At 31.9% G+C, this 18,189-nt stretch overlaps 1 protein-coding gene across 3 annotated transcripts in view; it reads left to right on the top strand.

Moving 5' to 3' along the window:
* LOC139492024 (tyrosine--tRNA ligase, cytoplasmic-like) overlaps positions 1 to 14,808 on the top strand; it is a 29,645-nt gene extending 14,837 nt beyond the window's left edge. For all 3 annotated transcript variants that reach the window (XM_071280073.1, XM_071280072.1, XM_071280074.1), the window contains 6 exons: positions 1,310 to 1,401; positions 5,726 to 5,919; positions 6,803 to 6,941; positions 11,815 to 12,660; positions 13,270 to 14,407; positions 14,700 to 14,808. In XM_071280073.1, the coding sequence (XP_071136174.1) occupies positions 1,310 to 1,401; positions 5,726 to 5,919; positions 6,803 to 6,941; positions 11,815 to 11,925 (536 nt within the window). In that variant the 3' untranslated portion in view covers positions 11,926 to 12,660; positions 13,270 to 14,407; positions 14,700 to 14,808. The remainder of the gene's footprint in view (positions 1 to 1,309; positions 1,402 to 5,725; positions 5,920 to 6,802; positions 6,942 to 11,814; positions 12,661 to 13,269; positions 14,408 to 14,699) is intronic.
* The last annotated feature ends 3,381 nt before the right edge of the window (positions 14,809 to 18,189 follow it).

Raw genomic sequence — 18,189 nt, 5'->3', positions numbered from 1 at the left:
GTATACAGCCTTTGCCAAAACCACAAAATTAAATATCCTCCAATATGCAAGTTTTCCTGTATCCACGAAAAAAGGTACCCACGAAAAATGAATGAACCCACATTACCTATTATTTTCCCATCTTTTGTCCATCCATGTATCCCTCAGTTAGGGCTAGTACTGACATGTACCTATTATTTTCCCATCTTTTGTCCATCCATGTATCCCTCAGTTAGGGCTAGTACTGACATGTACCTATTATTTTCCCATCTTTTGTCCATCCATGTATCCCTCAGTTCGGGCTTGTACTGACATGTACCTATTATTTTCCCATCTTTTGTCCATCCATGTATCCCTCAGTTCGGGCTAGTACTGACATGTACCTATTATTTTCCCATCTTTTGTCCATCCATGTATCCCTCAGTTCGGGCTAGTAATGACATGAAAGTTGCAATTTTGAAGCTGTGAGTCTCCATGCTGTACTAGAATAGAACAAGGCAGCTGTTCCTGTAAGATGTTTCATAATGTAAAGTGGCAAATTATGTACACATGGCTTGCATTATCAGTTTACTGTAAATTGAGATATATTCACCGTTCCAAAATGTTGTTTAATGATTTTGATTGGTCATGTTGGTTTAACACATGTAAAATAATAAATATGCAGCTTATTTTCAGTTTTATTGTGGGAATGATGAACTAATCTTAACTCTAAAATTCCAAATTTTCCAATAGTTTAAATTTTCTTTAAACTAACTTATTTTCATGAATATTTTGTTTCTCATTTAACCCTTTCTATCCCACTTAGCATTGATGGAATTTCAGGATATTCAAATTAACTTAATGAAGTTAAAAATATATTTATAGAAAAGATTAATTATATTCACAATATTTTTCTACTCATGAAAATTAATGAAAAATAAGTTTGTTTACAGTAGCCATTTGTTTACTTTATCAGTATGAAATGTATTCATCTATCAGTGTATAGGTTCATATTTCTATGACTGACTTCCTGATAAATTTCAAAAGCAAAAATATACCATTGGATTTGCAATTAAAATCAAATTTTTACCTAAGACTTTGTTTTGATTGATGTCAGAAGACAAAGGTTAAATTACTATCATATTTGTTTAATGCCCTAATAAAAATTTTACAGTCAAGTTAAAAATTGTACAGTTAATTCTTGTAACTTCATTTATCAGATACGTTATAGTTTCATGAACTTTGTGTACTTAAATAAACAAATTTCTAGAAGAATTAAATTACGGACCAGAATGTCTATGTAGTGTTTGGTTCATACAGGTCTGTTGTATCAGTATATATTATATTACAGAGAAGCCAGGCCAGGCAGGAGGACAGACGGAGGAAGCAATCGTACCATCTAGGCTAGATCTGAGAGTCGGTAAAATCACTAAAGTGGAAAAGGTAAATATATCTATTGAGTCAGAAGATTTCACATACATAGTTATTAATACTGTGGATTCATTTCAATTTTTTATTTCATTATTCATGTATGTGTATCTGTTTGATATTTTGTAATTGTTTGTTATGTTTCATTGTAATCCATGAGGGCCTCAGTGAAGATTAGCTTTATAGCTAACTGTGTAACCCTCTTTAAATAAAGAATTATTATTATACCCCACGCAACGAAGTTGCGGAGGGTATAATGTTTTTGACCCGTCCGTCAGTCCTGTTTCTTGTCATCGCAACTCCTCTCAAACCACACAACAGAATTTCACGAAACTTTTTCAGATAATAAGGACATACTATGTAGTTGTGCATATCGACGGGAAATTGCGATTCAATTTTTTTTCTAGGAGTTACGCCCCTTTGAACTTATTTACTTTAATGTACTACTGCAACAGTTTGTCATCGCAACTCCTCTCAAACCACACAACAGAATTTCACGAAACCTTTTCAGATAATAAGGACATACTATGTAGTTGTGCATATCGACGGGAAATTGCGATTCAATTTTTTTTCTAGGAGTTACGCCGCTTTGAACTTATTTACTTTAATGTACTACAGTAGATTCCGGTTATTTGCATAGCCTATTTGTCAGACAAAATTATGCAATAAAGCGGAGTATGCTTATATCCGAAATGCCAAATGACAGAGTCAAATAACATCGATAGAACAGATCAGTAAAAGAAATCCCTGAAGAAAGATGAACGTCTGTAATCCACATACAATATACTGAATGTTGATTTATTCTAATAAAAATTTTATGTCTACTCTAGTGTCATATGTGTTATTTTATTTTGTTTCTTTAAATAAAGATTATAAACACATTTAGTTTTAGTTTATTTGCATTCAGACTTTCCTTTACCTGGGATACGAAAATAAAACTGTTCTAACAATAGATTTGTTTCTATGACCCATATGTAGAGTGTACATTGTTAGGCTTTGATTAAAATAAACTTTTAAACAATACTTCACAGTTTATAATTATTTTAACAATAGATGTGTAATGAATTGCTGTTGATATGCAGTTGGGCACTGAAGTAACAACTTGTTAGTTTCGTATATGCAAAGCAGTAATGGTGGGGCCCTGTACGGGTTAATTGCTGGACACAAGTGTTGAAAGTGAGAAAATATAATAATTAAAAGTAAATGCTCTTTTCATAAAATATTAAAAACAAATGATTGATGTATAAAATTCTTTAACCATATGTAAATGCCCTATAATATTAACATTAATACAGATCACCCCAAGCCCAATAGAGTTCACATTGGTTATGATCGATAATTAGCAGGAGTTTTTGTTTTAAAAATTAACCCAAAATGTAATCTATGGACAATTGTTTAAAATCCAATCAATTATTAACACCCTTTGAAGTAGAATGGTCAGTGTTTTTACAACAATTATCTGTTTGACATTTTTATGACCTCGAGGCTTAAAATAGAACATGGGAAACTTTACCTGTGTAGAAATCGAGGTTTATTTTTAAATCAAATTCCATAATATAAACACGAAAGAAACTGTTTTAAAACTTTATTTCAATAACACAAAAGTAAATATGAAATAATAACGAAAATAAGGATGCATTCAAGAAAAATATACTTACCAAATGACCGTTTCCGGTCAAAAATCTCGTCAGTTTTAACTAAGCATATCTAGACGGCAATAATTTTCTATGCAATAAACCGAAAGGCCACTTATAGAGCTATGCATATAACCGGACAATTTAACATTAGATGAATGGGAAATGGTTTTGTGCAGGAGAAAACTATGCAATTAACCGAATTATGCTATTAAGCGGTATGCAATTAAGTGGAATCGACTGTACTGCAACAGTTTGTCATCGCAACTCCTCTCAAACCATACAACAGAATTTCACGAAACTTTTTCAGATAATAAGGACATACTATTTAGTTGTGCATATCGACGGGAAATTGCGATTCAATTTTTTTTCTAGGAGTTACGCCCCTTTGAACTTATTTACTTTAATGTACTACTGCAACAGTTTGTCATTGCAACTCCTCTCAAACCACACAACAGAATTTCATGAAACTTTGTAGATGATAAGGACATACTATGTAGATGTGCATATCAACAGGAAATTACGGTTCAATTTTTTCTAGGAGTTATGCCCCTTTGAACTTATTTGCTTCAATGTACTTCTGCAACAGTTTGTCATCTCAACTCCTCTGAAAACACACAACAGAATTTCATGAAATTTTGTAGATAATAAGGACATACTATGTATATTGACAGGAAATTATTTTTCTTTAATTATTATTATTAGTTGGGATAGTATAACAATTTTTGTCCATAAAGGTTAACTGTGAACAAAGTACAATGTTTCTATTTCCTTGACATGCTTGTATGCAGTCTTTCAATGGTAAAACCATGAAAACAAAGTCCACAAAATCCAATTTTTTTTCTCACCCCACAAAAATAAGTATACAAAAATAATTAAATTCACAATAAATCATCTAATCAAATAAGATTTACTTTAAATTCACATGTTATTCCATTTTAAACCGGGGAAAAACAATGAAAAAACATTGATGACGTCACGGTCACATGACTAAATTATGTCTATGGGCTCATAACAAAATAACGTCAGCCAATCAGAAGACGCGCTGCATCCACAATTAAATTATATTCACATGTTATTCCATTTTAAACCGGGGAAAAACAATGAAACAATATTGATGACGTCACGGTCACATGACTAAATTATGTATGGGCTCATAACAAAATAACGTCGGCCAATCAGAAGACGCGTTACATCCACAATTAAATTATATTCATATGTTAAAAAACAATATAACACGAGCTCTAAGTGAGCTTATGAACCAACATACATCATGTACATCGTAAAATAAATACTTATAAAAAGAGATGTGGGCCATACATCATTGAGACAGCAATTCATAGATACAGATAATGAAAAGGTGATCTAGAGTTTAACATCTACAGCAACACACAAATGTCTATGAAATCTGTCAAAATCTGAATTACTTAGAGAGTTCAAATAAAGTTTGTGAACAAATCTAACAGAGTCTTAACACTTTTACCCTCCTATGCTATTGACAAGTACCGCCTAAATGTAGAAATTTTTATATATGATATTAACCAGGCCATTCATTAGGATGCGGTACCCGGCACTTTTACCCTCCTATGCTATTGACAAGTACCGCCTAAATGTAGAAATTTTTATATATGATATTCATGGAATAAATTGAATATTACCACCTAGAAACGTGGAAAGTACCAGTCAACATGAAAAATAATGAAACCCCTGCTTAACGAAGATCATCATTCATCACAAATTTCTCTAAATTAGTAAATAACAAAAACTACATTGAGATAAAATTGAGAAAGGAAATGGGAAATGTGTCAAAGCGACAACAACCAGACCATAGAGCAGACAACAGCCTAAGGACACCAATGGGTCTTCAATGTAGCGAGAAACTCCGGCACCCAGAGGCGTCCTTCAGCTGGCCCCTTAAAAAATATGTATACTAGTACAGTGATAATGGACGTCATACTAAACTCCGAATTATACACAAGAAACTAAAATTAAAAATCATACAATACTAACAAAGGCCAGAGGCTCCTGACTTGGGACAGGTGCAAAATTGCGGCGAGGTTAAACATGTTTATGAGATCTCAACCCTCCCCCTATACCTCTAGCCAATGTAGAAAAGTAACCGTAGAGAGTTCACAAAAACCAATGCTGAGGAAATTTCCATTAAAACCCATGTGAGAAGGTAGGAAGAGATTTTCAATATCCCCAAATATATTTTCTTTGTGTAATATTTCTTATGTTAAATTGGCATACAACCTTGATTGATCCACAACCCATTTTTTAAAACAAAACCTGCCTTCTTTTTGTCAATAGTCCTGACCAGGTTCACTCCCCCATTCATTTTAATGAAAAAGCCCTGATGAGGTTGAACGATTCCATATCAAAACATGGACTTTGTCATTTTGCTTACTGTGAATTCATTATTAGTTGTTGGATACCAATATTGTGGATTTTGTGGGTACAAGTGAGCCACATATTCAAGTGGTCAATGAATTATACATTTTCTATATGCTATGTATGCAAAGATTGGTAAAATCCCGAAATCTAATATCCACGAAAAATTAAAGTTTTCTTCAATCCTCAAAAACTGATACCCATGAAAATAAATAAATCTACATGTACAGTATATAATTATTAGAGGTCAGACGTACCTTTCTTCCTTGGAAGACTCTAGACATTTTTTAAACAATTTTATTTTTAAATTGCAGCATCCAGATGCTGATTCGCTGTATGTAGAAACAGTAGATTTAGGCAATGGTGATGAGAGAACTGTAGTCAGTGGGCTAGCTGGACTGGTACCCATGGAGGATTTACAAGACAGACTAGGAGTGTTTTTATGTAACCTGAAACCACAAAAAATGAGAGGAATTGAATCTAAGGCCATGCTAATGTGTGCTTCAGTGTAGGTTTTCTTATAGATAAAGCAACCTTGTTGTTTAGTGATTCAGTGTACAATAGATGAATTTAAGGTGGATCATAAGTAAATATTTTTTGAGACAGAATTATCTTATACTTAGCCAAAATGAAGATTTTACTGTGCTCTTTTCAAAAATATAATAAAAAGTGTGGGTCACCGTGGTATTTTTCAAGCTATGAGTCGTTGAAAATTGCCTAAATTTGGTTAGATTGTTCATGGAAAAACACATTTGTGTGCATAAAAAAAAATCTATGAGATAGAATTTTGAAATAAATTGTGAAAAGATAGGTTTTGCATTGTAATATATTTGAAGAAAATAAAAAGAAAAAATGGTGTCACCGAACTTGTTTTCTTGGTACAAGCTATCAGTCCAGTATAATTTTTTTACTAAAAGAGTTATCTTCCCTTAAATGGCTCATTTGAAAAAAAATATTCTAAAAACAAACAAAAACGATATTTGTTTAAATATTTTGAATTATACAATAAATTAACAAGTTTTCTTAATATTATTTAACAGTCTATCCTTTAAATTGCAAATCTGTCTCCAAATTTGCAGATTTAGGCAAATAACTAGACCGATTTTTTACTGTGATTGTACAATCCAAGATGGCGGTATACCATGTATCTACCTTAAATTTATTATTATTTGATTGGTACTCATTTGCCTGGATTTCCTTGATAAAGACTAACCATAAATATTCATGATCAATGAAATGCAGGTTTCCTATAAAGGAAAAAAATATTATTGATTTGGGGATATACAGGGGGAGGCTGCCAAACAGTGTCTGCGTTTACTCATAAACTGTTCAACCAAAGCTTTTCAAATTTTAATATGTTGTCCTCTAATGGCCTGATTTTTATTTTGTAGTGCTGAGCCAAGGGCAGTGGAACCTTTAAACCCATCAGAGGGCAGTGCACCAGGGGAGAGAGTATTTTTTGAAGAACATGAGTCTGGCAAACCTGATGAAGAATTGAAGCCAAAGAAAAAAGTGTGGGAACAATTACAGGTGCGTGCAGAATGCCAGCAAAAGATTTTTATATGACCGCAAAAATAAAAAAAATTTTGGTCGTATATTGGTTTCACGTCGTCGTCAGCGTCGTCTGAAGATGGATTGTTTCCGGATAATAACTTTTGAATAAGTGAAAAGAAATCAATAAAATTGTAACACAATGTTTATAACCCCAAAAGGAAGCTTGGGATTGCTTTTGGGGGTTATGGTCCCAAGGGTTTAGGAATTAGGGGCAAAAACAGCATTTATCTAGTTTCAGGACAAAAAGTTGTGTATTAGTATTTCAATTGTTTTGAAATTGTACCAAAATGTTTAATACCATAACTAGAAGGTTGGGATTTATTTTAAGGAGTTATTGGGCAAACAGTCTAGGAATTAAGGGCCAAAAAGGGGCCAAAAACAAGCATTTTTCTAGTTTCAAGACAATAACTTGTGTGTAACTGTATGGATCTCTCGGACATTGTAGCACAAGTTTCCATATAACACAGGGAAGGCTGGGATTCAGTTTGGGGTTAATTTTCCCGAATATGTAGGAATAAGAGGCCAAAAAGAAGCATTTTTCTAGTTTACAGACAATAGTACAAATGAGGGGAAAACTAGGTATTTCTGGTCAATGGAAAATTAAGACAATTTTAGAGCAGTGTAAGGGAGGTAATTCTAAAACATTTAACATACAATGTTAGGTATGTTAGGACTTACCTCCCTTTATCTTCTTGCTTGTATATTATGTATAAAGAAATGTCAGATTTTGGACTAATTGCAAAAAAACGGGGGGGGGTAGTTGTTTTCATGTTTTTTTTTTCTTGAAATTCCAAATTTTTGAAAAGTTAAAAGAAGAAATCTTTAATTGCACAATATTGCGCAATAAATTTGTAAGATCTTGACATTTGTTTTGTGTCAGAAACTCATATTATTTCAAAAATTTGATCACAATCCAAATTCAGAGCTGTATTAAGCTTGAATGTTGTGTCCATACTTGCCCAAACTATTTAGGGTTCGACTTCTGCGGTCGTATAAAGCTGCGCCCTGCGGAGCACCTGGTTTTAATTTAGTTTGTTCGTTTCCATTAAATCCAAATTCCTGCAGTCAAGGGAAAATTTGATACTTCATAGATTGTAATTTTCTATTACCAAGAAAAGAAAGAAGCAAATGAACTATATTATAGGAAAAGTTAAATTGTGAATAAATGATAAATGTCCCATTTTTTTATCTCTACATATTTTGTGTTGACTTTTCCACAATAATTGTCAAGGACGTCATATTTGTGTTGACTGTTCCAGAATAATTGTCAAGGACGTCATATTTTGTGTTGACTGTTCCAGAATAATTGTCAAGGACTTCATATTTTGTGTTGACTGTTCCAGAATAATTGTCAAGGACGTCATATTTTGTGTTGACTGTTCCAGAATAATTGTCAAGGAGTGTTGACTGTTCCACAATAATTGTCAAGGACGTCATATTTTGTGTTGACTGTTCCACAATAGTTATCAAGGACGTCATATATTGTGTTGACTGTTCCACAATACTTGTCAAGGACGTCATATTTTGTGTTGACTGTTCCACAATAATTGTCAATGACGTCATATTTGTGTTGACTGTTCCACAATAATTGTCAAGGACGTCATATTTTGTGTTGACTGTTCCACAATAATTGTCAAGGACGTCATATTTTGTGTTGACTGTTCCACAATAATTGTCAAGGACGTCATATTTGTGTTGACTGTTCCACAATAATTGTCAAGGACGTCATATTTTGTGTTGACTGTTCCACAATAATTGTCAAGAACGTCATATTTTGTGTTGACTGTTCCACAATAGTTATCAAGGACAGCAAATTTTGTGTTGACTGTTCCACAATACTTGTCAAGAACGTCATATTTTGTGTTGACTGTTCCACAATAATTGTCAAGGACATCATATTTTGTGTTGACTGTTCCACAATAATTGTCAAGGACGTCATATTTGTGTTGACTTCCACAATAATTGTCAAGGACGTCATATTTTGTGTTGACTGTTCCACAATAATTGTCAAGAACATCATATTTTGTGTTGACTTCCACAATAAGTGTCAAGGACGTCATATTTTGTGTTGACTTCCACAATAATTGTCAAGGACGTCATATTTTGTGTTGACTGTTCCACAATAATTGTCAAGAACGTCATATTTTGTGTTGACTGTTCCACAATAGTTATCAAGGACGTCATATTTTGTGTTGACTGTTCCACAATAATTGTCAAGGACGTCATATTTGTGTTGACTGTTCCACAATAATTGTCAAGGACGTCATATTTTGTGTTGACTGTTCCACAATAATTGTCAAGGACGTCATATTTTGTGTTGACTGTTCCACAATAATTGTCAAGGACGTCATATTTGTGTTGACTGTTCCACAATAATTGTCAAGGACGTCATATTTTGTGTTGACTGTTCCACAATAATTGTCAGGAACGTCATATTTTGTGTTGACTGTTCCACAATAGTTATCAAGGACAGCAAATTTTGTGTTGACTGTTCCACAATAATTGTCAAGGACATCATATTTTGTGTTGACTGTTCCACAATAATTGTCAAGGACGTCATATTTGTGTTGACTTCCACAATAATTGTCAAGGACGTCATATTTTGTGTTGACTGTTCCACAATAATTGTCAAGAACATCATATTTTGTGTTAACTTCAACAATAATTGTCAAGGACGTCATATTTTGTGTTGACTGTTCCACAATCAGGGATGGGGTAATCGTAATCTGTAATCGTAATCGATTGTAATTGATTACATTTTTTCAAGTAATCGACAGTAATCTGTAATCGAAGACATTTTCGATTACATGTAATCGTAATTTAATCGATTACAGCAAAAATTTGGATGTAATCATCGATTACTTTTCGATTACATTTCGATTACTTTAGTAAAATAGTTTGATGAAAAATAACCTATTTCAAAGGAAAATATGTATATTATCCCTTTGTAGTACAGATAAAATATTATGCATTAACAATACTTGAGATTTAAGCAACTGCCTTATTTCTATCTATTGTCTCTAGCTGCATTATGAGTAACCAGATCCCTCCCCTATCTAAATTTACTTTATATCTAGCTTTTGAAACAAATGGATGTATGTGCTTGTCAATAATTCAAGAGCTTTAATATTTAAATAAGAAAATAGATTTTAAATAAGAAATGTGTCTGTCTTTCGTTAAGTTCTGTACTACATTTTTTAAAAGTAGTAAGCTTATTTGTATTAAATTTCCGGAAAACATAATTTTCCATCAGAGTTGAAATTAAAGCTTAGAATACATAAACAGTTGATTTCTTAAATGTTATGATATATATACATGTATATAAATTAAATTAAAATTAAAAAAGAACACAAAATCCTTTTAACAATGAACCAATGGCAATGCATAGCAATTCTTTTTAGATATAGATACATGTATCCATTTGACACTATAAATATATTTTGTATATAATTTTATTGGAGAAGTTAACAACATTCTTGCCTTTACTAATGAGATGATCAAAGTCTTCTAATCAATAACAAACATACTTTGTTTTTATTTCAATTATCTTATGTCTAATAAAGAAGGAAATTTACAATATTTAGCCCCAGGTTATAAATTGTACTCCAGTGGCATTTAATAATCTGTAATTAGGGTGGTTATCCAAACAAAAGTTTTAAAACATGCATGTCATTATAAAAATAAATTTTGATCTTAAAAATTAGCTGAACTAATTAATTATTCTACTTTTTTTATATTTCCTTAAACATTGTAATTAACCATTGTTAACTATGCTAAAATATTTTTAAGAGTAAAAACAAAAAAGCTAACGTGTCAGTAAGAAAACTAATTTTTGGAAAAACAATTAGTTATGAATAAGTGATTATTGCAATGCGATGACATCTTTCATATATGTTGAAAGTCAAAATTACGAGATTTTTTAAATATTTCTAATTTTCATCAAGAGATTTGATCTAAAAAGCAGCTATTAACTTATAATTTAGAAACAATGCTTTGAATGATGCATTAGGTAAAGATTTTAATTTCCACTATATTATACAAATGTTGAGCAATATAATTGTGTTTTTACCTCATGTTATTTTTTGTTGAAATGTTGAAGTATGTAATTGATAGTAATCGAAAAGTAATGTAATTACTTTTGATAAAGTAATCGATTGTAATCGATTACATACTAAAATTTGAGTAATCGATTATTAATCGATTGCACAAAAATCCTTCATGTAATCGATTATTAATCGATTACATTTGTCAGTAATCGTGCCCATCCCTGTCCACAATAATTGTCAAGAACGTCATATTTTGTGTTGACTGTTCCACAATAATTATCAAGGACAGCAAATTTTGTGTTGACTGTTCCACAATACTTGTCAAGGACAGCATATTTTGTGTTGACTGTTCCACAATACTTGTCAAGGACAGCATATTTTGTGTTGACTGTTCCACAGTACTTGTCAAGAACGTCATATTTTGTGTTGACTGTTCCACAATAATTGTCAAGGACGTCATATTTTGTTTTGACTGTTCCACGATAATTGCAAAGGATGACAGATGGTAAACACCTGATTACAAGTCAGAGTATGTTGGCCTTTTGCCGATCACTCCCTTATTGAGATTGTCTTCACATGTTTGCAAATTTGTATGGTTACTAATGTTTTCTATACCTCAGAGATTACATCTTTTTCCATTTTCTTTCTGTACACATTTTTCAAAATATTATAAGTTATAGAATAAGTAAGTTGTATTCAATCAATTAAGAAATAATGATTGATATATGCAATTAAATATGTTAAAAAAAATAATGTATTTTTAAATCAGTGCTTATCTTATGTTCATGTTTATTTATTTTCAGCCTGATTTACGAACAAACAGTGACTGTGTAGCAGAATGGCAAGGAAATATAATGAAGACAAAGTTAGGGAATGTTACGTGTAAATCACTGAAATCATCACCCATTAAATGATGCAGATCAGATGTAGGATGTATTTATTTATTTTTCATCGTCGAGGAACTCAGTTGTGATACAAACTGTCCTGTCATTGTATTTTAAGGTTCCATAGAAAGTTTTTATTTATTGGTTGACTGCCATATTTTATGTTGACTATTTAAACAATTATATGTTAGATAAATGACTATTCACTGAAAGCGTCAATATGTTTTTCGTGGAGATTATTTGATATTATTTTAAGTTTCATAAATAACTATTCACTGAAAGCATTGTCAACATGTTTTTTGTTGAGATTATTTAGCAATTGTATGTAGTTCATATTAAAACTACTACTCTGACACTGATTGTGTTGTCAACATAATTTTTTTTAAGAATCAAATTTAATTATAAATGGATGCATGAAAGGAAATCCCACCTAAAGTGAATTTTATTTTATTATTGAACAGTTTCCATTGTCAATTGCTGATTTTCGTGATGCATATTATGTTCAAGTGATTACTGTTCAAATTCTAATGTTACATTTGAAATATAATGGGATAATTGTCAACTATAGATTATCCACCTTTGATGTCCAATATCATCTTTTCAAATTAGGAACAGTGTGCTAAATATAGAATAACATTATAATACGTTTGTATATCCAGTGTTCTGCTAATTTAGGCATGAAGGAGAAACACACCTACACTTGTTACCATGCATACACATATTGCCTGCAGTTTTCTTCTTTTTTTCATATCTATAAATGCTAAGGTAACGGTACCCAAATTGCACCTACAATGTAGTTAGCAAAAATAGCAGCAGAAATCTTACAAGATCACATAGAGACTAAACAATTTGTATTTTTATGATTTGATACTATGCATGTCTTTCAAAATAGGTAAATAATATATTTTGATATACACACAACGTTCACAGTATTTATCATGTTTATCAACAGATGAAGTGTTTACTGAAAAAGCAAAATGTACCAAAACGTCATCTTTTTAAAATTAGCATATACAATATGTTTCAAGTATCAATTTTTTTTTAAAAGAAGAGAAAGCATGGACAAATATCCAATTGTTTGAAATATTTGAAAAAATAAACAAAAGCTCTCTTATTTGACTTTTGACCATGCAATTTAAGCATGGATGCAATTTTGGTACTCCTCATTACAGAATCATTGATGGTTTGGAGGTTAGTTCAGACCAATTTTTCTATGATTCCATATGAATTAAAAATCAAATTGGTGTACCTATATAATAAAGAAGGATACGGCTACAAAATAAACATAAAATGGAAATGTTTGTCTTGATCATTAAAAAATGTAGTTGAAAAAACTGTCAAAATAGGTGCAATTTGTGTACCGTCATGTTAAAGATTATTTTGCAGAAGAGTCCATAAGATTGGTGGGGAGACATTTTGACAATGTTATAGAATAAGATTGATAATAAAAAATCATGATATGCTGTAATCTTTCTTGATAGCTTATCTACTTTATTATTTTTTATTTTGTTGAATAAGATTTTTCTTGTCTCGCTAAAGTTAAATGTTTTGTATTGTGAACATGTTACTTGTGTCAAATTTCTTATGGTTATGGTATCCATTTGTTTCAACGTCATACATCTCGGTCACAAAATAAAACTTTATTGTTCATTATTGTCATTTATTTTCTTTAATATTCAAATCTGAGTAATATGTTGTATGTTGATATATTCACAGTCACCTACCTTGACAGCCCAATTTAAGTATCATTCTGCTTAAGAATCGGGCAGTTGTGAAAACATGACAAACAAAAGCCAACTCAGCTTTACATAAATTAAGTTCAGAATGTATATAACATTTGTTTTCTTTTCCCTGTTCTGGTAATTCAAGATGCAATTTGTTTAAAATACACTAGAAAAAACATTTATGGGGAGATAACTCTTTAATTTGCTATCATTCTAATAAAAAATATCTAAATATTTCTCAAATTACCAGACAAGCAGAAACGAAAAACGTTCCATTTTAACTCAGGATGAGGGTATTTCCACAATAGGGAGGTTAGGTTGGTGGGTTTTTTTCAGACATTGTTCTGAATTTTGTCTAATTTGTCTGATTTTTACAGAGAATTGCACTTACTCTGACAATTGTATAAATCATTGGTCAAACCCTCAAATTATGTACATGTACCTATGGAGATGCTTTTTTGTACTTATGAAAATAAATTAATTCACAGTACTTTAAATTGTATATTTAAGTATCAAATGTAAGAAATTACCAATTAATTGAATGTGTTTGTATTTTGTTTGGTACTAGAATTCTTATTGTGATGAAATCTGAGTGTCAATTATGAATGAAAATACTTTTAACAGATGTAAGATTATTAGTTTTATTAAATAACTAAATGTATGCAATAAATGTTCAGATCTATAAAAGATGTGACGTTGGTGCTTTCTGTATAGGATCTTTTATGCACACATAAAAGTTGTCATTGCTTCTTTTATAAACCATGACAGAATCAATACTTCAAATCTTTATCACTTATAAACCATGACAGAATCAATACTTCAAATCTTTATCACTTATAAACCATGACAGAATCAATACTTCAAATCTTTATCACTTATAAACCATGACAGAATCAATACTTCAAATCTTTATCACTTATAAACCATGACAGAATCAATACTTCAAATCTTTATCACTTATAAACCATGACAGAATCAATACTTCAAATCTTTATCACTTATAAACCATGACAGAATCAATACTTCAAATCTTTATCACTTATAAACCATGACAGAATCAATACTTCAAATCTTTATCACTTATAAACCATGACAGAATCAATACTTCAAATCTTTATCACATGTACATTTAAGCAATATTTTAATACTGTTAATTTGCACAGAAACGAGAATAAATATGTGACTCATAGTTGTTGGATTTTTTGTTGCTTTATAATCTCTTCGGGGATTACATTATTATCAAGAGGGTGCCTCTGCGGCAGGGTGGACTAGTAGTTTCACCAACAATGATGCCAGTTGTATATGTACACCTTACAAATCATTCCATACACTAAGTATACTTTTAATATAGTTGATCTCTTACATTGAGCAATGAACTGTTAAGATGAGGTCAAGGTCAAATAAAACATGCCCGTCATTAAAATCATTTCATTTTCATACTGTTGCGTTCCCTTAACTGCTCTTGAACAATTTTAGGAAAAATGGTAAGAAGATTTGTAATGTGGTAAGTTATCACTAAATGACCGAAATTAGGTGAAAAAAATTCCGGATCCTAGCTGCCAAACTAACATGTACATTGTAAAATATTTTCATACAGCAAATAAAGTTGACCTTTTGCACAGTACTAGAAAAAGCCCAAAACACAAAAACTTATCTTTAACTACGGAACCATCAAAATGAGGTCAAGGTCAAATGACTGATGCCAGTTTGATATTTGCACCTTACAATCAGTCCATACACCATATATAGCTTTGCTTATAGTTTCTGCTTACTGGTATATGAAGTGAGATTGAGGTCAAGTAAAAGTAAAAACTCTGATGGGCATTAGTACCAGGGTTTCTGCTGGCGGTCGCCATTTTCGCAATTTGCGAAAAAATAATAATAGTGGCGATAAAAATTCATCATTTGCGAAAGAATTTGGCGAAAGAAATATATAGAACGATTTATTTTCCTCCATCTTGTTTATTTACTTTTTTCGAGTTTCTCTGACTCTACCCGATTAGACAATACTCGGAATTCACCTTGACCTGATTTGGACAGAAAATCAATAATCAGCTGATTGCATTTTATAGCTATCGACAACAATGGACTAATTAATAAAGGTGTTGATTGAATTGTTCGATAAAATGATATGGTTAAATGGCTTCCGCTAAATGTCACATACAGAATTTATTAACCACTTTGCGACGCACGTGTTTGAAGCAAACTTTTGACGTCTCCTCTCCTTTTAAAGATAGTTTAGAAAAGAAAGCTGTTGTTGTGACAAAAAAATTTCAAAAGCAAGAAAAATCGCTGATTTAAAACTTTAATTATCCTTTGACTTTAATATAATTTATTGATTAGGGAGACTACTTTAAAGTCGTTTGAGTGACACGTGTGTTTCAAGCATAGTTTTACGTCTCAACATTTTCATTTACGATGGTCAAGAAAGGAAAACTGTCGTTATGAAGAAATCAGTTAATCTATCCAAAAGGTTGGGAACAACACCTTGAATGAGAGTAGCCCTTCAATGTTATGACTAAACATGAAATGAGGGTTTAATTTCATGTGATAAAAGCTTTTGTTTTGTTGATAAAACCACTTCTTAGTACAAAAGGGCACATCAATATTTTTCTTTTAAAGAAACTTTCCCTACGAACTATACTGGTATTATATAATCAAAACATGTCCATTAATTTTGTTATAAGTAAATGATAAGGGTTTATTCATTAAATGTAGACTCTAAAATTAGTTTGAGAGAATAATCATATTCACAATGGGGCAAAATCACACCTTATTTAAGGAAAAAAAAGGGAGGGAAGGTAAATTTTAAACGAAAAATATAGTTATGTCACTTGGCGAAAAAAATAATAAAGTGGCGAAAAATATAATGTTTTGGCGAAAGAGGTGGCGAAACAAATAATTGACCCAGGGGAAACCCTGATTAGTACCATTCTTGGTACGTAGATACCATGTATAGTTGTCCTTGGACTCATAATACACCTTATCGCTATTCCCACTTGACCTGAAAATCTGTTCCGCTTGACTTTTTGACGTTATATAACAATCACATTGTGGTGTCAGACATTTTCTATTATGATGTCAAAATTTTTAAGGAATTTGTGTGATGTCCAGGACAAATAGCAATAAGCTGTATCAGAGAGAAATTAAGAATACTGAAAATATCAACCTTTTTAAAGTAGTCACTGAACCATGAAAATAAGTCAAGGACACTGCACAGACAGAAAATTAATAACATAGCATCTATATACAAAGTATAAAGTCTTCTTCTATCTAAAATATTAAGCTTTTAATAAGTTTAAGGCCCCATCACAGCACTATTCCTATGCCAAGCAGACAGAAGTCAAAGGCCCAACAAAAAACTTTAACCCCAGAATGAACCTAAATGTTGACGCCCCTGACTGCAGAATTTAGGATTGCTGTGTCTTGCTTTCGCCAAATAAATGATGCATGCTAGACAAAAAGGGTTGTTTTTGGCCCCTTTGAGACAGCTCACTGTAAATTCAGAAAGAATTGCGAAAAATGTGACCTGGTTATAATCACAATAATTAAAGCTTGCATTTTGACATTTTTTATATGAATCAAACAGGATTTTTTTTTAATATCTATATATAGCAAAAATTAAAATTGCAATAACAAATCATAATGCACACAATAATTTCTGAATTTCGAGTATTCATAAACAGACCTTTGGAACCTTCAGTTACAATATCATACAGATTCATTCACTTATACTAAAGCTATTGTCCCGTCTTTAATTGTCTGGAAACCAAATGTCTTCAGACAACAACATCGCCATACCATGTCACAGCTGAATTTTTTTTAACTGGTATAAATAAAGGGAAATAAACAACCTTTTATAGCTGACTATGCGGTATGGGCTTTGCTCATTGTTGAAGGCCGTACAGTGACCTATAGTTGTTAATTATACCCCACGCAACGAAGTTGCGGAGGGTATAATGTTTTTGACCCGTCCGTCCGTCAGTCCGTCCGTCCGTCAGTCCGTCCGTCCGTCCGTCAGTCCGTCAGTCCTGTTTCTTGTCATCGCAACTCCTCTCAAACCACACAACAGAATTTCACGAAACCTTTTCAGATGAAAAGGACATACTATGTAGTTGTGCATATCGACAGGAAATTGCGATTCAATTTTTTTTATAAGAGTTACGCCCCTTTGAACGTATTTGCTTAATGTACTACTGCAACAGTTTGTCATCGCAACTCCTCTGAAACTACACAACAGAATTTCACGAAACCTTTTTAGATAATAAGGACATACAATGTAGATGTGCATATCGACAGGAAATTACGATTCAATTTTTTTTCTAGGAGTTACCCCCCTTTGAACTTATTTACTTTATTGTACTACTGCAACAGTTTGTCATCGCAACTCCTCTGAAACTACACAACAGAATTTCATGAAACCTTTTAAGATAATAAGGACATACTATGTAGATGTGCATATCGACAGAAAATTACGATTCAATTTTTTTTCTAGGAGTTACCCCCCTTTGAACTTATTTACTTTATTGTACTACTGCAACAGTTTGTCATCTCAACTCCTCTGAAACCA

Source organism: Mytilus edulis, chromosome 10 (genome assembly GCF_963676685.1).
Source record: "Mytilus edulis chromosome 10, xbMytEdul2.2, whole genome shotgun sequence".
Classification (NCBI taxonomy): Eukaryota; Metazoa; Mollusca; class Bivalvia; order Mytilida; family Mytilidae; genus Mytilus; species Mytilus edulis.
Note: the sequence above shows the minus strand (reverse complement) of the source record. Positions and strands in the feature narration are given on the sequence as shown.